The 22,671-nt window shown below is 34.7% G+C and overlaps 1 protein-coding gene across 10 annotated transcripts in view; it reads right to left on the bottom strand.

Annotated features, from left to right (window-relative positions):
• The window catches only part of PTPN13 (protein tyrosine phosphatase non-receptor type 13), a 182,377-nt gene that overhangs the window by 110,161 nt on the left and 49,545 nt on the right, over positions 1–22,671 (bottom strand). For all 10 annotated transcript variants that reach the window (XM_010966161.3, XM_010966158.3, XM_010966162.3 and 7 more), the window contains exons 3-5: positions 9,168–9,346; positions 3,659–3,724; positions 1,326–1,511 (exon numbers count right to left, since the gene is read on the bottom strand). In XM_010966161.3, coding sequence (XP_010964463.1) covers positions 1,326–1,511; positions 3,659–3,724; positions 9,168–9,346 — 431 coding nt within the window. The remainder of the gene's footprint in view (positions 1–1,325; positions 1,512–3,658; positions 3,725–9,167; positions 9,347–22,671) is intronic.

Below are 22,671 nucleotides of genomic sequence, written 5' to 3'. Positions count from 1 at the left end.
CTGTGAAAAAAGGCCCAAATAAGTTTGAGAAATGTTTCACCTGCATGCCTATCCCTCTTGAAGGTTAGTAACACAATGCAGTGTAAGGCTCTAAGAAGTTGTGCAGTGAAAATGTATTTAATTTCCCTTAAGTAGTTTTCCCTCATGTTTATTTGATCATAAGGATTTTTTTAAACAAAAGATATTTGAAAATATGCAGGAAACTTCGGCCTAATAAAGAGTTTTCATAGGTCTTTAGTGGCTTTACCTTTATTCAAAAGAAAAATCACATGTAGGAATATAAACAAATAAATCAAACAGAATTGGAGCAGCTCTAATTAAAGAGGGAAAATAAGCAGCCAAGAACCGCCTTCACTCACTCAGCCTCTACTACCTGCATTCCTGTCACTCCAAAACCACAAGGGGCTCCACGGGGTGCATTTTACAAACCACTCGCCTAGAAGACTAGAGGAGTCTGTTTCGTGGAACTTGGATATACCTCTGTCAGCCATATGACATCCTGGGTAAGATGGCAGAACCAAACCCCTAGGAATGAGGACTTAAGAGGAAGCCAGCAAGAATCCTGCATGACAGTGGCAAATCCACAGTCCACACAAAGCAGAGGGACTCAGGCACGATACCCGAAAGGGTAAGAACAGAAAAAGTTTAGATCTAGACCACATATCAAAAAACCAAGGAGTACCCAAACTAGAGCAAATACGATGCTATATAACTTAAGGAGTGCAGAGGTGGGGCTATTAGATACACAGTTTGTTATTCCTGGGATGCTTCATATCCAAGACAAGAGGAAAATGGAGGAGTCCTGGTCTTTCGGCAATCTAGCATGCTTCCCCTTTATATACCAGGTGTCAATGTCTGAGGAAGGTGGGGAGGGTCCAGACTAACAAATGGGTAAGAAAGAGGTATAAAGCAATAGAAAGTGAATTTAAGTAATTCTGAAACCCATTCTGCATGTCCATACGATTTTCACAACAGATAGAACCACTTACTGAGAGCTCCATGAAAAGATGTAAGAAAAGAGGCAAGAAGACATTCTCAGCTCTAACATGCTGTGATTCTCTGATACTTGCCAGAATAAAGTTCTTTAATTAAAAAAAAAAAAGGACTAACTCTCATAAAATCTAGGAGACTAAATTATTGCACTGGGCTTCTAAATTTTAAGTACTGTTTCAAATAAGCAATTAACATTAGAACATGAAATTCCATCTCCTGCTCCTAGTCTTAACTGAGAAAATGCCAGCCATATAGCATCTTTAAAGAAAATTTTGTGAAATGCTACTAAATTTTAAAATATGACTATATGCACTATCAGAATTGTAGCTTACCCCGGAAAGATTTCCCAGAACCAGTTTTACCAACTGTTTCACGTAGGAAAATGAAGGTGCACAATTGCTATTCCTGATGTGGGCACTGCAAGCATCCAGGACAGTCCGAACAGAAACCCGGGCATAAATAACATCCTCGCACATTCCAAGCAGTATGCTGTTGAGATGATCTCCAAGCTTAATAGGCTGAATACAAAGCAAGAAAAGGTCATGTTGATAAAGTGTGAGTAAATCTAACTAACATGAGATAAGCTATTCCAAGAGTCACACAAACCACACCCAACATATTTCAAATTCAAATGAATTCCTGATCTAGTAGCATATATATTTTTACTGCATTTTATCTTTTCATAATCCAAAAAAACTATTAGCAGAAGATGGTTAACATCTATCTTTCCCAGATAAGAAGTATTATAAAAAAACTCTGGGTTTTTTGTTATGATAAAGAAATGGAATTTTTTTTGGTTATTCAAGTATTTTAGTAAGCAGTTTATATATATACATTATTTTGAGGAATTAAATAATTTCCTAACATTCCGTAAACAATATGTTTGATATAACTTGACACTCTCATGATAAATTAGAAGAGATTTCAAATATTGCAATGACTCAAGGTTATTTAAATATAAGTTTTCATTATGCTGGTGAAACAAAAGCCAGATTGTGAGATCTTTTTTAAATTAGTTGACATAATTTATGGAATATTATATCTAAATATCCAATAAGCATACCAAGAAACGCAAATTTAAACCATAAAAAGAAGCCACTACAGACTCAATAGAATGGCTAAAAATAAAGAGATTGATAATATTGAAGTGGTGGTGAGGCAGAGAGCATTGCTGATGGGAGTCTGCACTGGTACATCCACTTTGGTTTAAAAATACACTTTCCCTGTGAGTCTTCCCTTCCACTTCTCATCCATTTGGGTATTATGCCATCCTTTAGAGCTCATCTTAGATGCAACGTCCTTTAATAAACCTATCCTAACACTCCAAGTCTAGCTAGAGGCTCCTACTCTGGTTTTTCATAGCATCCTCCATTTTCCCCAACACAGAATTCTTCACAATGCAGTGTAATTGGTTATTTAGTTGTCTGATTCCATGAATGGATTCTACAGGCCTGGGACATTATATTCCTAGTGTCTGGTATTAAAGTCTGACATAAGGTAGGTGCTTAGTAAATATTTCTGGGTTAATATTAAATATTTCCCAAAAATGATTATGATTTCTGATAGTAAAATAGAAGTAAAAGTTTATACTTCCCTTCCAATTTATACATTACAAATGTATGACTTCATTTTCAGTTACCACAAAAGAGAAAGTATTAATTATAGGCTGTGATTACATTTTACGTGTGAGTTAAGTTTGTATAGAATATGACACCAATATTTCCAGCAATAATTTAGCTTTCTCACTGACATTTGTAGAACTGAAACTGAGGACAGAAAGTAAATACACAGTATTTTTCATGATATAAAATGAAACCAAACCAAGTTGAAGACTATCATTCATCTTTCATGGATCTTAATATGGCTGAATTTTAGAATAAAAGCCTAAAATGCTTATTGCTTCTTAATTTGATAAACACACACATACTCCTCGTTATTTTTGTTTTGAGTTCTAAATGGCTAAAATAAAACTTAATTCTGTATGCTATATCTTTGATGAACTAGAGTTATTTTTAAATCTTTGATTATTATTTACTACTGTTGATGTACTACTTTTTGATTACATATTTATTACCATGTTTATATTGTGTCTTCAGGAAGCAGTTACTTTAGAAAATAAAGACTAGAAGCAGCCTAGTGATCACCAGAGCCTAAGACCCCATAAAGCTTTACCTTAGTATGTGTCTGCTGCCGCAGGGGCAGGGAAGTATGATTTTGAAGTGACAAAAGAACAAAGTAATGAAGTATAAACTCTACAGAGATATAGAGCTACTATGCCTACAGTTTTTGCATCAAGAAAGGTTATCACTTTCTGTTCAAGAATGAATCACCATAGACATTTACAATCCCTCTTTATCAGTCATTAACTTTGAAGAAACAAAGTGGACTCTCACTTCTCTTGCTATAATTCTGAAGAGGCTACTACACCGCACAGACTGAATAGTTGAGACACGGGCACTGACTGCTATAATTCTAAAAATAGTAAAAGAAAAATAATTCCTTTAGTATTTTATTATTATCTCATTCTGAGAGTGTAACATTATTAATGTGAACAACCAGTATAGAAATGCTGGTGTGCCTGACAACACACTGTAAAACACATATAAATACATGGAAGAGCTTTTGAAAGGGTGGAAAGTTGTACAGATGTGATGACTTGACTTACTTGGCTTTGAGGTACTTCATGATCAGCTCCCCAATACAATGTCATTCCAAGAGAATAAATATGGATCTAGGAACAGAATTTTTAAAAAATCATTTTATGGTAAAAATTTAATTTAGCAAGTACTATATATTCATAACTTTTTCCTCCAAAGATAGTATAACAAATGATTTGAGAAGATTATCATTTCATATTTTGCATAAATGTATGTGAGAACTTAAAACAGAAAATAAGACTGGAAATTATCAGAACAGACTTTCCCCCCCATCACTATGGGTAATCATTTTTGCTAACAGTATAAAAAATGTTTTTTAAATGTGAGGCCTTTTGAAAATGTGTTCACATGTGCGGTTCTTTGAAGTCCAGCCCGTCACTATGAGTAATCATTTTTATTATTTTATTTATTTTAAAGCTTCCATATGCAAACTCAAGCAAATATGTATAATCTTATTTGCTCCTTCTTTTACAAAAGGTAAGAACTTTAAAAAATTACTCGGCAATTTGCCGTTTTAATTTAACAAGAGAGGTATTTCCATGCCAGTGCTTAGATAAGATTTCATTCTTTTTACTTCTGAATAGAACTCCATTTTGTGACTACAGCATTGTTTATTTAACCAGTCTGTTATTAATGGGCAATTAGAATTTTACTAAACTTTTGCTATTATAAATAATGTTTTAGCAAACAGCCTTGTTGATAATGTCATTTAGCACAAGCAGGTACTCCTCTTTAATTGACTCCCTGAGGTCATGGTTAAAAGAGTAAATCACCTGTAGTTTTGATACATTTTCTTAGATTCTTCCCCACAGAAGTTGTATCATTTTGCATTTCTACCAGCAAGGTATGAGAGGTTTTTTCACAAGATTTATCCACAGAATGTGTTATGAAGTTTTGGATTTTTGCCAAACTGAGAGAAAAAACAAATCTCTTTGCAGTTTTGACTAGCATTTTTCTTATTAAGAATGGACAGGGTAGTAGATGGAGAAAAGGGTCAGAAAAGATTCCTTTTTCATTGTTTGTTTGCTTCTTAAATATTGGAAAAATGACAACATATTTTATGCTGGTAGGAATGATCCAACAGGGAAAAGTGGAAATGCAGGGGAGACAGGAGACGGTTGACAGAACACTTGAGTAGGTGGGAGGAGATGATAGCTACTGCACAAATGAAGCAGTTGGCTTTACAGAAGCACAGACAGTTCTGAAGTAAGGAAGCAAAGAATATGAAAATTTATGTGGATAATCTAGCTGTGGACTCCTGGGAGAAGTCTTTCCTGATTGCTTCTATTTTTTTAACCCTGTGAAACAGGAAGCAAGATGATCAGATGAAAGTAAGGAGAGTTACTCCTCGTAAGTAATCATTTTCCATTTTTCCTCCTGTTAAGAGAGATTGAGAGCTAGACTTCTAGCCCATCTCTACTAATGCTGCATAATCTTACCATGTACATTTTTTGCACCAGTCTTACTCCAGTGTCATCTTATTTTCTTGTCCTTATTTTTATTTTGCTCTTAATTTCTCACCTGTATTTTTTAATCTGACAAACTGTCTTAAATCTTCTTTAGAAATAGGTTGAGGTAAATACAAATAAAATTGGGCATCCTTTTCATCTTACAGCACTTTAATCTGTTCCTAACATTGCCTCCTAAATTATTCCTAAATTACAGACCAGAAAAAGTTGTTCCTCTTTTCAAATACTGTCATGGCTCCCAATTTTCAAAAGTCCAAATTCTTTATGATACGCAAGACTCACTCTGACCTGCCTCTATCTCCATTTTCCAGGCAGATTTTAAAGTATTCTTTCTATTATCACTCCTTCTCCTATCACAACAGAAAAACCTCAGAACCACTAAATAATTCTCTATTGGCAAAATAAATCTTTCTCTTTCCAAGCTTTTCTTGAGCAGTTCTTTCTACTAGGAATTTCTTTCTTCATCGGTCAATAAAAGTTCTACCTATTATCGGTAGTCCAGAGATGATGTTATCTGTTACAAATGCTATATACATTTTCTCAAAAAGGATAAAGCTTCCTCTCTTATATGATAGTTATGACTTATATATATTGTTAATAACAGGTAACTAACACTACCTGTAATATAGTCAAGATGTGTCCTTGTTTGTCTTCCTTGAGGGAGCATTTTTCACACATCTTAATATCCTTGATAACAATTAACAGAGCACTTGAACACAGCAGATATTCAATACATGCCTGCTGAATTCAATTAAATGTGCATGAAGGTCAAGACAGCATGCCGCAGGCTATTTGTATCATGTTTCTGTTTAGACTTCAAAGAACCACACATGTGAACACCTTTTCAAAAGGCCTCATATATGAAAAACATTTTTTATACCGTTAGCAAAAATGATTAATTGCATACTCATATATACAAAAATTTTGATTTGTAATCCTTTGAGATACTGGCAGTAATTTAAGACTCTTTATTATATTTACTTCTCAGTATGCTAAATGAGTTATATATTAATAATTTTATACATAACTATATACAATTAATAACATCATTCCTAAAATGAGGATATACAATTATACATTTGCTGGTCATTTATGTAGATAGTGTAATGATTAATTCTATGTGTCAACTTGACTGGACCAGGGGATGCCTTGATTTTTAGTCAAACATTATTCTGGGTGTTTTCGTGAGAGTGTTTTTGGATGAAAGTCACATTTAAATTGGTTAACTGAGCAAGATAGATTGCTCTCCCCAATGTAGGTGGTCATCATCCAATCATTTGAAGGCCTGAGTAGAACAAAATGGTTTACCACTCCCCCCCGCCCCAACCCCAGGTATGAAAGAATTCTTTCTGCCTGACTGCCTTCAGACTAGGACATCAGCTGTTTGTTGCCTTTGGACTTGATCTGAAACATCAACTCTTTCTGGGTCCCCAGCCTGCTGGTCTTCAGAGTACACCACCAGTTCTCCTGGTTCTCAGACTAGAACTGCAGCATTGGCTCTCCTGGGGCTTCAGCTTGCTGACTCACCTTGCAGATCTTGGAGCTTATCAGCTTCCATAATTATATGAGCTAATAAATCTCTCTTTATACATACATACAAACTCATACACACACACATATATCCTACTGATCCTGTTTCTCTGAAGACCTCTGCTTAATACATATAGATATGAATTATCTACATATAGGAAAAACATGCAGAAATGATAATTGCTATTTTATTAGGATAGTGCTTTATGGGTTTGAAACTTTTAATCTTTTATAAATCATTTAAAATTTTGTTAAAGGAATAACTCCACGTATGTCAGATCTTTGTTAAAATAATACATAATAATATCTGGTACCTAATATTAGAAAAATATTAATATTTGAGAAAAAGTTCTTAAAGAATACAAAGAAAAATGTTTCCCTTTTACATTTATCCCAAAATCACCTATAGAGTAAAAGTGGACAATACTTCCATACACATTATTGATAAGTTAAGAGTTTCTACTTTTGGCATAGCCTGAAGAGACTAGGCAGAAAGAAGAGCAGTGATGCCAAGGCGAAATTAAGTTTATACAGTAACACTGCCATTCACTGACAGCACGTAGTTCATCTAGTTGATAAACAGCAGTAAATGGGTTTCGGTTTAATTACACACATTGTGCAGAAAGAAGGTCATACAACGAATGATCATTCAGAAATAGGCAAGTATCTGGCCTTCATGTTTTCCTTTGCTTTTTATTTAATTAGAAAAAAAGGAGACTACAATGGCCCATGTAGTCCAACTGACAAGTACCTTCTGTTAAAGATCAGCAAGCCCAAGGCCTAAAAGAAATCAGGCATTAGAAGTTTAAAAAGTGCTTTTGATCTACCTCTCACTTCTATTACATATTTATTTAACTTCCAGAGGAATTTTTGGTTTTGTGATCTTTGCCTAGGCCCTATTTGTATCAAAGTTCTTGGTACTTACCTGTTCCTGACGGACAGCACAGAGAAAATCTATTCCCCGCCCTTAGCATAGTAGCCTAACAAGCCAGGATGGTTTCTTGTAAAGTGGGTGCTTTTGATAATGATGATTCATACACAGGGGTCCATGAAAAGATAAAGACACTGGTTCTCAGAAGACAGCATTTATAGAAGAGCTAGTTAGCTATCTAATTAGCCATTCAACATTATTTCTGAAAGTCACTAAGCTAGAGATTGTGGTAAGATACAAATATCTCATCCTGGTATCAATAACAATACTATCATATACTAACGTATAAGCATATTAATAGCAAGCATGTACATAATGTTTACTGTGTGTCAAGCTTACACTATATACTTTAGCTCATTCAATGTTACAGAGGGGGAAGTAACTTGTCTGAGGTCACATAGCTAGATAAGTGCTGGAAGCAGAAATAAGAGTTAGGAGATTATGATAGGAGTTCAAGAGAATGGAAATGAGAACCTGACCATAGCCCTGGCAACAGGGCTGAAGAGGAAGAGATTAGAATGGCTGGACTTGAAAAATTCAGGCACCTAAGGGGATATGTAGGAAGGGAGGAGTCAGAGACACAGATTAAAAAAAAAGTAACATGGAAAGAATGGAGGTCAGGGACATAATATAACTCAAGGGGAACGGAAATATGTTTTTGTCTTTACAGTTACAATGGGCTGGGATGTAAACTCTGTGAGTGCAAGGACTTTGTCCTCTTTATCACTTTATCCCAGGACCTAGGACAGCACTCAACATATAATGGTAGTACATAAGACTTAGTGAGTGCTTACTCTGTGCTGAGTACTGTTCTAAGCACTTTACAAGTATTACCTTATTTAGCTTTCTGCTCTATACCAGTGGTTCTTAAGATGTTATCTGCCAACCAGCAGCATCAGCAGCATCTGGGAACTTGAGAGAAAAGCAAGTTCTCAGATCCCACTCCAGACCTACTGAATGGGAGATTATGGAGGTAGCATCCTGCCATCTGTGTTTTAGCAAGCCCATCAGGTGATTCTGATGCATGATCAAGTCTGCTCTATGCCCTACCTGCCATTTAGATCTTGCTTTGAATTCTGGACATATACACATAAGTGAGATTGGTGGACCACATGATAGTTGTATTTTTAATTTTTTTTGAGGAAACTCCATATTGTTTTCCATAATGCCTACGCTGTTATACATTCCCAAAACACAGTATACAAAAGTTGTAATTTCTCTGCATCCTCGTCAACACTTGCTATTTTCTGTTCTTTTGATAGTGGTCATCCTAGTGGGCGTGAGGTAATATGTCTACAACTCTCACAAAAATTTTCAATTACATGTTGGACTCTGGGACTAGATAGTCCTGGAATTTATTCTTTAGTGACTCACGGAGTGCCTGTCATATAACAAGTATACTTGTCAGATTTGTGGATAAATGAATAAACAAATGGGAAGGAGGGGAGAAAGGATGGGTTAATAAGATCTAACATAGAATAAGCATGGTATAGTGTGGTTAAGGGCATTTGGTCTTTTTTAAACAAGTTCATTTGAGGCCCCTACACCAAAATAAAAAACACAATCAAGCAAAAAAGACTACATTACCTTTTCAACATCGGCGAGAGAGGTTAGTGACTGATTTTGAAGAACCTCTGGTGCAGTGAATGCTCGAAGATCCTGATTGGAAATATTTTCATCTGTAAATGACACGCTACCAGATGGCAGCAACAGCAGAGACCACGGAGAAATGATGAAGCCAAGGGCAGCAGGATCAGCTATGCTTACTGGTTTGTAACCACACAGAATAAAAAGAAAAAAGAAAGATAACTACTTAAAACCATAACCAGAGGAACACTTATATGAATTTCCCAGCATATTCATATATATGTTAATATAAAGCTACATACACCAAATCAACATGTTACAAAAAAAAGTGGGTTTTATATAGCTATTACTGTGCGTGTTACTAACAACGATGCCTTGATTGGGCTTAATCTTTCAAAACTTAGATGGTAGAGCTTAGAAACTAGAAACAGAGAACTTTCATTGTCAGTCATAAGAATTAAACTTGGTTCAAATACTTTATCACAGTGATATAGAGATATGAATAAAGATCAAAAGTTCTTTTTTTTTTCCAGTGGATTGTGGATTCCTTTAAAGATTTAGTGAAAACTATGGTCGAGAGACCATTTCAAGACAACTGCCCATAAACAAAACCCTGTGGACAAAGGTGTTCATGGATCTCTTTTCAGCCCGTTAAAGGACCCAGGTTAAGATCCCCTGATTTAGACTATGCTGTTCTGAAACTGACAGAAAGACATTCCTTTGATAATTCATCAGATTTAGAATTAGTAAAATTTCCAGCTACAATGAAAGTCTCTTTTTTGCTCAATATGTATATTTGTCTGAATTTGAGTTCTGTCTTGTTTGCACTTGTTCATTATTTCAGGCAGCTTCTGTGCTACCACAGGTGATCAATGAGGTCTCTAACTTTGTTTTGTTTTAATATTTGCCTGTGCGGGTGCCTAAGAGCTCCATTTAAGAGTACTACCCCGCCCCCTAAAAGTCCTTAGATTTCAGCAGGTTTCCTTCAAAAATAAATCTACACATTAGGCTCAATAAAACAGACTTATTAGAGAGAATTTTATTTTGTCCTCCCACTTCAAAAGGAAATTAATATAGGTTTTAAGGTAAATGCTAAATGAACTGACTTACAGACTGAAGAAATCTCTATAGGAAAGTCACAGAAGGCCTCTGACTGCCAGTGCATTATTATTCAGTCTGAATGGGTTATACTGCTCTCTCTATAAGTCAAATCACAAGAAACTGACAGAAGTCTATGGGACAGGTATCAAACATACAATATCTATGATTTCCTAAAAACAACTTTTAACTTTTATTAGAAGTGAGCCATCCATTCTTTCTTTTTAACCTCTACCTATGGTTAATATTCTGATCATCAGAATTAATACAAGAGTAAAGTAATGGACCTGGAGATCGTCATTCTAAGTGAAGTAAGAAAGAGAAAGAAGAATACCATATGATATCACTCGTTTGTAGAATCTAAAAAAAGAAAAAAAGAGACACTAATGAACTCATCTACAAAACACAGACTTAGTAAACAATCTTATGGTTTTGGAGGGGAAAGAGCGTGGGAAGGGATAAATTTCGGAGTTCAAGATTTGCAAATATTAACTACTATATAAAAATAGATAAAAAATAAATTTCTTCTGTATAGCACAGGGAACTATGTTTAATATCTCAAAATAACCTTTAATGAAAAAGATGATAAAAATGAAAATATATGCATGACTGGGACATTATGCTGTATACCAGAAATTGACACATTGTAACTGACTACTTCAATAAAAATAAATACATTTTAAAAAAATCCTAAAAAATGTAAACTATTAACATTCATTTCTCCTTTAAAGATGAAAAAGCCAGCTATATGTTCTCTTGCATTCTTATGAATTTGAAACACATCTTTAATAACTGTGTCAAGGAAGAAAAACATGTTTGAATGCATCTTTTAATCAGCCAGCATCTTATGTTGCCCTGAAGCCAAGTTACAGACTAGTGATCCTCATATTCCTACCTAACCACCTATCAGGCTGCTAAAAACATGACTCAATTCTCATGACAAAATATGTTTCAGTGAACCATCACAGCTCATAAGCCTAGGTATACTGTTGTCTTTCATGGCTACTTTACACATTTTCTGTTAAAAACTTCTTGGGTCTTTCACACACAAATACCACAAAATCCAGCCAGAGAAGAACTCCAATGTGGCAGAATAATATTATCTTTGCTGAAGGATGCTATTCAGAATATTGAGATTTTACATAATCTAACATTTTACATAATGTCACAGACATTAGAAAACTGTCTACAAACAATTCCTTTCAAAATAGCAACTAAAGAGAACAAATATGAGGAGACCAATCCAGAAGGCAATGCACTAACATCTGGTATGAGATGGTGATGCCCTGGAACCACAGCGGTGGCAGCAGAGGTAGTGAGAACCTGCTGGCACCTGAAAATGTTGTGGAGGTAATGCCAACAAGAGACTGGGTGTGCCGTGAAAGAAAATGGGGAATCAAGATGACTCCAAGACTTTGGTCTCAGTAACAGAAAGGATGGAGTGTCATCAACGGAGGCTGAGAAGACTGCAGGACAGGTTGCTGAGGTAGGGGCCAGAAGACAGTGGTAGGAATTAGAACTTTACTTTGGGACAGATTAAGTTTTAGGTCTTTGTTAGAGGTTCAAATGGAGGTGTTGAGAAGTCAGTTGGATTTCAAGTTTGGGAGAAAGGTTTAAACTGGAGATACATTTGGGGAGTTACTGGCCTAACAGACGGTATCAAAGGCCTTGTGACTGGATGAGAAGACCAAAAAGTGAGTTAAAACAGAAGAGAAATGAAGGACAAGGACTGTGCCCTGGGATACTCCATCATTAAGACCAACTGCTGCCTTTTTTTCCTGCTTGTTGTTCTCCTGGGCATCCAGACAAGCAAGGCGCTGCAATCTCCCTCTCACATTTCTCCTCTCACTCATCAGTGCCAGTCTCCACCTCACCATTTTAATTAATTATTTTTACTGGCTTTTCTATCCAGCTCCCCAGCATCCAATCCTGAACCTCAGAGAGGAGGCTTGGATTCTAACACTTGTGTCTAGTTCTTCTCAGCCTTATTTGGGGACAGACTATGATTTCCGGTATACCTGTTACCACCTGAATTTATAAATCATTAGAGGTCACAGCTAACACAGAAGCATGAACATCACCCTGAAGTCTAAATGCTGTGTCCTGTTCTGCCATTCTGGATGCTCGTATCCATTCAGACCAGAAAAGGGCTTGCTACACTTCTCCTCACCCCAAGCCACAGACTAACTCTACCCACTCTGTGACAGGGCAGCACAGAACAGAAAGTGGTGAAGGTGAAAGTAACCCCTAATTGCTGATCACTCTGAAATTAAGAGATTCAGTCACTCACCAGCACAATCAAGGTCATCAAAATCACTGCTCTGGTAAGAACTGTATCTTTCAACTTTTGCTTTACACAGTAGGCTTCTGTTTATTTGTTTTTACTGAACAGCTGAAGTATACCATTCTTTTAAGCCCTATGCATATTTAAACATAATGTTCTCAAAATTTTAAGTCATTTGCTCATAGAGTCCACAGTATTACTGAGGAGATAAAATGTACTCATAAATAAGTACAAGATGGAAAGCATAAGGCATCTGAGAGAGAAAAAAGAATACAAAAGGGAATTTAGAGGAAAGCAAAATTACTTCACTTCCAATGAAGAGAGAATTAATTTCTTTTTTTTTTTTATATGTAGCCCATTAAGATGAGTAAGATTTTTCTGTGGTTAAAGGGGAGATTCCAAAGAGAAGAAACAGCCAAAGCAAAGGCAAGGAAATTATTAAATTTGTACAAGGAACAGCAAAGGAACGATGGAGAACAGTAAGAAACAGAATTGCTAAGGTGGGTCATATTTTTGCTTGTTTAAAAAGACACGTACAAAAAAAAGACAAATATTTTTGCTGTTTTCTAATGTGATTCTTAAATCTCTTGTAATAAAGCTAAAGCAGCTGTGACAACAAACTACATTGCTTTCAAATTTCCAAAACACACACATGCCATTTAAGTACTGCATTCTTTAGAAAATAAGCCACAAAATATATTTTTCAATAATTATAAAGGTTATGTAAACCTTCAAGTGAGGAAATTAAGAGTTATCGCTCGCATCAGTCAAATTTGCCCTCCTTGTCTAACTAAAAGGAAGGAATTTAAAACAAATGTATTCATAATCCTTCAAAGAATGCTAACAAAAGAATATTTAAAAATGGAATTTCAGAAGCTTGTAATTTGGTGTCCCATAATGTTTTAGTTGTACGATGACTGTACTCAAGAATGCTATTATTATGAAAGAGTAAATCTGATGTGAACTGATTCCAGTACTCAAGAGATTCTACTTATAGACCTTTACCAACATTCCACAGAAAAAGTTGCTTCATCAAAATTTCAAGCAGTTAGAGGCAAAGTTAGAAATAAGCAGAAATCTGATATGCAAAGAAACATCTTAGAGCTTCTTCCCAATGTTCCTTTAAACTAAGACCCCATGTACACATTCCTCCCTCCAGCCCAAGGGAATCTTACCATGTCCTTTCGGATGTCCCCTTCATTTTATTTTTTGGCCCTCCATTATGGTATAAAAATTAGAGAAATGACCTTATCATGTCATTGGTAAGGCAAAACTAATCAAAAGTATCAGGAAATCATTTATAGACTTAGAACAACAATGATATGGTTTTGACCTGAAAAGTTAAATATTAGAGTGCTTGGCAAAAATCTATGCAGAGGCCACTGTTTCAAACTCTGAAGGATTTGATGAAGTTATTCTATGATACAGAATTCTCTCAAAAATTCAGTTCATAAGTGCAATATATATATATATATATATATATATACACACACACACACATATATATATGCAGTGTTAAATAATCATTGGGTATAACAATGCACAAACAGAATAAAAAATGTGGTGTAGAGTATTTCCCCTCTATTTTAACATTTTCTTGACAGTAAAGCTTTGTGATAAATTAAGATTCACTGGAAATTAAAGTCTATTCTCCAAATTGATTCCCAATTAAATTTTTAATTCCTCATACATTTTGTTACTAATTTTTAAAACTTCAGTTTCTCTAATACAAAATGCCAATCCCTTTTTGAAAATAAAATTGTGTATTATTATTGGAATTAAGATATCTGTATAATGTAAACTGATAACGATAATCTCTTCAAAGACATTTTACATCATGCAAATTTCCTTGATGTAGCCAATCATTCAATAGCATTGAATAAACCCCTTTAAGACTTTGGTCCTCAAGAACTTAGATTCTGATGTGGTAGTTCCCAGACTCTGCTAAGCTCACTCAGGAGACTTGGAAAGGTATCAGACAAACTGCCAGCTTCATTTCATCCCTTTAAATATCTGACTTCATTAATTTAGTATTTGGTCTCATTTAATTAAGAAAGACAGTAATGTGTAATATCAGGAGTGCAGACCGAAGCCAGAATCTCTGGGTTCATATTCTAGGTTTGACCTTTATAGCTTACATTGCGATCTTAAATAAATTACTTAGTCTCCCTGTGCCTCAATTTCCTCATCTGGATAGATAAGGCTGTTGTGAGGAATCATGGCAAAAGCATTTAGAAGTGTTCCCGGCACACAGTAAGTACAATACAAAAGTACTAGCTATTATTATTTAATAAAACTTTTTCTCTGAAGATACCAGATGTAGACAATACATCTAAGAAAAGGTTTTACTTAAGTTTATCTTCAATCACCTATTTAACTTTTCCCCGCAATGGAAGACAAGGAGCATACCATACATGATAAGTACTGTTTCAGAATAACAGATCAACTTCCCAAATTGCCCTATTTTAGATCTTTGGGAATTTGCAGGGCACTTCTTCCCTAAATGTCATATTAGAAATATAGAAGATTTAAGGCACAAAGTATCCTAAACCACTAATTTTTTCTTCAGTTCTTGGGAAATATACTTTCTATAAGTGTTCTACTTATTACATGAACAGATCCTAAATTTAGAAAAATTAGTCTAAAATTTTACAATCAAGGCAGTTTGTACTTATTGAGTAACTACATGTGTGAAATTGGTTTTACTGTACCTAGTCATGATCTTTAGGTATAACATGAATTATTAGATGAAGAAATCTATTTGAATGTACACTTAACAACTACAAGATCAGCATCAAGTTTTAGAAAATTTTATTTGTAAAAGAACCGAAAGCATTCTGATGGCAAAAAATTATGCAAACTTCTTATTCCAAATTGATATGAGTGTTTCTTCACTAGAAAAGGAAAGACACTTTTATTTCTTACTGATGACATTTACTCATACACATTCTTTTCCTTTTTTCCTTCCTTCCTCCCTTTCCCCCTTTCTTTCTTTCACTACACACATGCAAGCCACTTATCCAAACCACAACCACTGGAATCTTGGTATGACCACTCATCAGTTAGGCTTCTAGTAGTTTTGTTTTGTTATGTACTTGCAAGACTTGAGAGAATTCCAAACCATGTATCTTGGTAACAAGACACTAATGAGATCTGAGTTTAACAAGAGTGATATATAGGCAATCTGTATTACTAAAACTAAATTGATTATGACTGAAAGCAACAGGGCTTAAATGGCTGGACAATATGGATCTCTAAGAATTTGTCCTCTTTTTCAGCAAACCTCCGTGGCCACCTGATCCAAGCAGCAGCAAAGAAATAATAGCAGTTCTTTCCCCTTGTTCCTTGCATTCTTATCATACTCTGAGGAAATTGTTTATTCCTTTATTCCTTTGATGCATTCAGTTCCTCCTCTCAGATTTCCCTTGGTGTTCACCTTTCCCACAACCTTCTTTATCCTCAATAAAAACTGCACACCCCAAAATTACATGCCGAAATACTGAACAAAAATGCTTTTGTGACTCTGTTTTCACATACTTTTTCCAGAATATAAGTGGTTTAAGAATAGGAACTATAAACTTCCTAAGATCAGGTACAACACCATTATGATAATACAGTTGTAATACTTGAAAAAAAATGAATTTGTTTACAATTCTAACTCTAGACCACTGGTCCATGCCTGTTCCTTCTGCCCTGCTCTATGACAATAGCTTATCAATTTACATTTTGCTGGTTTTCCAAAAAGGTTATTTTGAATACCTATTATGAAGAAAAACAAAGTTTTCTTTCAACTTTCAAATACTAGGAATGCTAAATTATTCTCCAAGCAAATACTCTGGCTCTTTATTCTCCAGTCTTTATTACTTGTAGTTACACTTTCAAGTAGGATTCAAAGGAAGTGCCAGCTTTGTTAACTGGAATACTGCAACAAACTTATTTACAAAGTATCTGCCTTTGAGGGCTTCGGGGTAATTAAGAAAGCACAGAGGCCTCCTGTCTCCTAAGTCACAGGACTTTCTGTGTGATTTCTGGAGACAAGGCTCAGGATTCTACACAGTGTTTTCTAAAAGCTTCCTGGGGATCCGGATGGGCATACCAGCCTACCCAACACACAAGTAAGAACCAGTATCTTTATTAGAGACTATAAAAGGATAGCATAGTTCAACCAAGGTGCATCTTGACCTTGTACCTGCCCCATTTCTATGTCAACTAACCGATACTTTAGAATATCATGAGGATAAACAAGTTTCTTCTGTAAAGCACAGGGGACTTATATTCAATATCTTGCAATAACCTATAATGAAAAAGAATATGAAAGCGAATATATGTATGTATATGTATGACTGAAACATTATACTGTACACAAGAAACTGATAGATTGTAAACTGACTATACTTCAATAAAAAAATAATGAAAATATGGTAAGACAGAGTATGTACAACTCTATATCCTTCTCTAATGCTTTAAATTTTTTTCCACTTACAAAGTCACAAATGAGGCATTTTACAAGAGATATGGCAAGACAGAAAGTGTTACGAGTAACTATTTTATCCAAATTGTAATAAAGTCATTTTGTATTAGAAAGGCAGAATGACTACCAGAAATAATTTTAGACTAGAAGTGAGACCTAAATAGTTCTTTTCTATTTATAAGAAAGAAAAGATGAATAAACAGCACCAAACTAAGTATATCATTGACTACACATTTAGAAATAAATTGCCTTATCCAGCTAATAAAATTATTTTTATTTGGCTTTTTTCTATCTTGTTCCCAAAGTAAAGCAAACTACAAATGAACTTCCAATGCATTTTATTTCTTTCCTGACACTTCCTATAAATCCAATAAACAACTATATCGTCTCAAGCCTTGGGTGAGTGCCTTTGATCTCCTCCGCACTGTCTGCTATGTGAATGTGGCATTAAGCATACAACCAGTACCTAGACGAGATCCTGGGATTAATATAAATTTTTATTTCCCCAAGGAGGGTCCAAACTTTGAGAGTAAAACTTTTTCTTATAATATTTTAGGCTGCAGACTTCTAAAAGGCAAATCTGCTTGAAGGTGGTTTCTTTCTCAAAATGCACCTATCATATCTTGTTTGACTACCCCATCCAAGCAGCTGTAAAAATGTTTCATCTTGAATGGTATAGTCTATTTAAAAACCTGCCTTCATTGTTAGTTTAACAATTTTGTCTAAGCAATTTCAGAACCAAGAGCTAAGTTTCTTAAAACACTGGCATTTCTGTTGCCACTTAACAACTTCGTAACAGCCTCTGTGGATCACACATCTGCCATATTACATTTTGTTAGACAAAATAAACTATAATTGAGGTAACTAGCAATAGAAATAAGTTATATGGTAAAGACCCTTTATAAAGCAGCAGGTTTTGGGGTTTCCCCCTCCAATACAGACAAAGTTTCAAGTTAAAGGAGTTCTTCCACCCCTGCTAGCTACATAAAACCAGGGCAGGGGTGGAAGGGGAATACAAAATTTAAGACAATGAACTCAGCAACTTTTCTCTTTACTTTCAAGGACCTGGAATTTATACAAAGACTGAAAAACCAATAAATATCAAGGGTGACTGTCATTTATTTCATTTTTGGAGAACTGGATGAAAAGGTCAATGAAAATGAATGATTTTTAGTTTCCAGAAGGAAGGAAATACACAGTGTTCCAGAGAGGACTTGCCTTTATGATGACATGATTCCACATAACCATGATTTGTAGCTGCTTATGAAAAATATTTTTGTTATCACAAATGCCATTCTCTGCAGCTCTTTAGCTATTACCCTCCTATTTACATTTTAAAGAAAGTTTCCTTTCCAAAGGGGAAGGGATGCTTATTTGAGTGGTAAACTATTCTATTTTTCAAAAAGCAGTATTAGGATATATTTCCTGTAAAAATGTTAACCATGACTAATACACATCACCCCAAGAAAGAAAAAAATCTTAACCTGTTACTAAATGACACAAGGCATAAAATTCCATTCTGATTTCTATATATGAGAAAAGAAATATGAGAAGTAATTATAAAATGTTTTATTTAAAAAGCTTAGTTACATAATGTGGAAAAAATCTTAGTCAGAATGTTGAGTAAAATGAGTCATATTCACTAAAGAATTCACACAGTATGGTTTTATTTATATAATGTTTAAAATCAGATTGCTTACAAACCTATCCATGTGATATGTCATAATAATGATTACTCTTGGTAACCAAGAACCGATTAGGAGGAAGGATGAGCGGGCCATCCTGGGTGCTGGAAATGTTCTCTATCTTGATCTAGGTGGTGGTTCTCTATGCGTGTGCACATTCACAAAATTCATCAGGCTGTACAATTAGGAATAATGCTTTTAAGCCATACATGGAAACAGTCTAAATGTCCATCGACAGATGACTGGATAAAGAAGATGCAGTATATTTATACAATGGAATACTATTCAGCCATAAAAACCAACAACATAATGCCATTTGCAGCAACATGGATGTCCCTGGAGAATGTCATTCTAAGTGAAGTAAGCCAGAAAGAGAAAGGAAAATACCATATGAGATCACTCATATGTGTAATCTTAAAAAAAAAAAAAAAAAAAGAACATAAATACAAAACAGAAACAGACTCATAGACATAGAATACAAACTTGTGGTTGCCAAGGGGGAGGGGTGTGGGAAGGGACAGACTGGGATTTCAAAATGTAGAACAGATAAACAAGATTATACTGCACAGCACAGGGAAATATATACAAGATCTTACGGTAGCTCACAGTGAAAAAAAAGTGACAATGAATATATATATATTCATGTATAACTGAAAAATTGTGCTCTACACTGGAATTTGACACAACACTGTAAAATGACTATAACTCAATAAAAAATGTTTAAAAAAAGAAAAGAATAATGTTTTTAGTGAGGGAGGGTATAGCTCAGTGGCAGGGTGCCTGCTTAACATGCTCATCGTTCTGGGTTCAAGCGCCAGTACCACCATTAAAAATAAGTAAATAAACCTAATTACCCCCCCAACAATAATAATAACATTAAAAATGTTTTAAAAAAAGAATAATGCTCTTTACTATATACATTATACCTCAATAGTTTTAAAAAATCCTTCTAAGTATTAAATTAAAACACTAAATACAGTAACATTACATTTGTCAGCAAGAATGGAGCTTCAAGCATAACCTGCAACTTTCTCCTCTAAATATATGGCTCTTTGAATTTAGAAAATGGCCTGTTTGTCTACAGCCAGAGAATTTCAAATCAAAACACGTGTACTGACAGATTATGTGTGGGGGAGAGGTGGCACACTGCAAGTGCTTCATGTTCTTGTTAAACCCTCATTATTCGTTTCAAGAATGCTAGATATTAAATTAATGTCATGTTTTATAGTTTGTTTCCAGGGAACATGTTAGGTAATTTTATCCGGTTCAAACACATTTAACTTGAAGAACCTGTTAACTCTGGCCTTGCAAAGGCAGGGCAAGATGTGGCATGTCAAAGACAACTAATACACCCTGTTAATCAAGAAAATTATGGTCGTAAATAATTAGGAATGTAATATAAAGAGACTAGTTAGGATCTGTTCTTTTAAATTTGCATAGGCTATACAAAGATTTACTCAAAAGCTTTTAATCCACAAAAACTTCTGTATTTCTTATAAAGTCTTAAAAAACCAAACCAATTAGGAAGGCAATTTGAAGTTCAGTGCTTTGTCTCCCTTTTCCTGCATTAAGTGAGTTACTCTCCTTTGGTTCCATCAGACTGGAAGTTTCACATTTTCTTTTTGTTTTGTGATTATCCTTACAAACTTTAAGGATATTTGACTATGCAAACTCCAAAGTCAAAAAACCTGCCATTCTCATGAATAGATTCAAACCTTTAAGCTGTTTTTTAACTCCTATCACCTATCCCAGCCTAATTTTATTAATTTATTCATAATTTTTAATTTGACAACACTATTATTGATGTTTTATACAGCCAAACTTACTTAGATTTACCATCAAGTTATTGAATTCTTTTGCTTTCACTCCTTCCTGAAGCTTTCTTCTTCCATCAAAGTTCCCTTCTTCCTGAAATACACCTTTTAGTAATTTCCTCAGTGAGGGTTTGTTGATGGTAAATCCACCAAGTTTTCGTCTGAAAATGTTGATCTTTTTATTGAACCACATTAGGAGGACATTAAATTCTATCTGCACACTTCAGAATGGTAGTTGTTACCCACATATGGCTTTTAAGAACTTGAAATGTGGCTAACATAACTGAAGAAGTGAATTTTAAATTTATTTTAATTTAAATTTTAAAATGAATGCTTAATCAATTAATGGAAAACTTTAAAAAGTATGCATGGAACAACTTGAGTACATAAACCCCACCTTTTCATCAGTACATTTCATGAAATCTAAATATTTTTGAAGAAATTGAGAGTCTGAAGTGAGATGTGTTGTGAGTGTAAAACAGATTTTTACTCAGTATTAAAAAGTGTACTTATTAATATCTTATACTGATTACATATTAAAATATTTTAATACACTGGATTAAGTACAATATACTATTAATTGCATCTAGTTCGTTTTAACCTTTTCGTAATGAGTCTCCTAGGTAATTCAAAATTATATGTTTTATGCATATTACATTTCCATTAGACAGTATTGTTCTAGGTTGAATTACATTCTTTATTTTTTCTTTTAAAAATAATTTTGAAGTATTCTTGTAGCAGTTTTAAGATGATATTCTATCAAATTATGATTCCACTGTTGCTGTTAAGAGGTCTGCTATTAGCCTAATTGTTTTTTCTCTTTGTGTCTTTCTGATTGATTTAAACATCTCTTTATTTGTTGTGTCCTCTACTTCCAAATCCATGAATCTAGGTGTGAATATATTTCTATTTATTTTGACTGTGACTGAAGTTTCTAGAATATGAGGACATATATATTTCACCAATTCTCAAAAATTCTCAGCCATTACATTTCCACTTACTGTTCTGCCTCCCATTCTCTCTGGTTTTCCTTCTGGAACTCATATTAGAGGTACGTTGGACCTTCTCATTCAATCCTCCATGAACCTGAAGTTCCTTACACTTTTAATATCTACGTGATCTTTTCATCACTGTTGTCTAATTTTCTCTTTAAAAAGAAAAGAGAATCTATATAATCTGTTGTTTAAGATCTCCACTGGGGTCCTAAATCCCAGTTACTGTGTATTTCATTTCTAGATGTTTCATTTAATTTTTTTTTTTTCATTCTGTCTGCCTTAACTTGCTAGGGCTGCCATTATAAATACCACAGACTAGGTGGCTTCAACAATGTAAGTTTATTTTCACACAGTTCTGGGGTGCAGAAGTCCAAGAGCAAGGTCCCAGCAAGGTTGGTTTCCTCCAAGGCCTTTATCCTTGCCTTGTAGGTGGCCATCTCCCTGTGTCTCCACATGGTCTTCCCTCTGTGCGTCTGTCCTAATTTCCCCTTCTTGTAAGGATACCAGTCATACTGAATTAGGGCCTGCTCTAATATCCTCATTTTAACTTTAATTACCTCTTTAAAGACCCTACCCTCATATACAGTCATATTTTGAGGTACTGGCAGTTAGGACTTCAACACGACTTTTGGGAGAACAGAATGCAGCTTGTAACACTGCCCATAACACTGGGTTATTCCTCCAGCCTTGTTCTTTTTCTTCAGTATTGCTTTGGCAATTCTGGGTCTTTTGTGATTCCATATAAATGGGCCTTGAGTTTTCTTTGGGAGACATTTAAAAATATATATTCAATCATCTTAACAGATAGAGGGCAATCCAAGTTGTCTACTTTTTCTTGGTGAGCTTTGGTAGTGTCTGTTAAAGTATGCATTTCATGTAAGTTGTTGAATTTTTTCAATAATACTGTTTATAAATTTCCCTTATTCGTCTCTATAGAATCTGAAATGATGTCACTTTTGCCACCTGTTATTGTTTTTCTAAACATCTTGTTGCTATGCTCACAGGGAAGCTATCAATTTTAAAACTTTACTGTCATGTATACATAAAATGATTTCATAGTTCTAAATAGGTATTGCTCATAATGACCTTAAAATAGTTACACTACCTGCTATCTGGAACCTCATCAATATTTGTTTTACAAAACACAGTAAGAAATG

The sequence above is a fragment of the Camelus bactrianus genome, chromosome 2 (genome assembly GCF_048773025.1).
Source record: "Camelus bactrianus isolate YW-2024 breed Bactrian camel chromosome 2, ASM4877302v1, whole genome shotgun sequence".
NCBI lineage: Eukaryota > Metazoa > Chordata > Mammalia > Artiodactyla > Camelidae > Camelus > Camelus bactrianus.
This window is presented reverse-complemented; position numbering and strand designations above follow the sequence as displayed.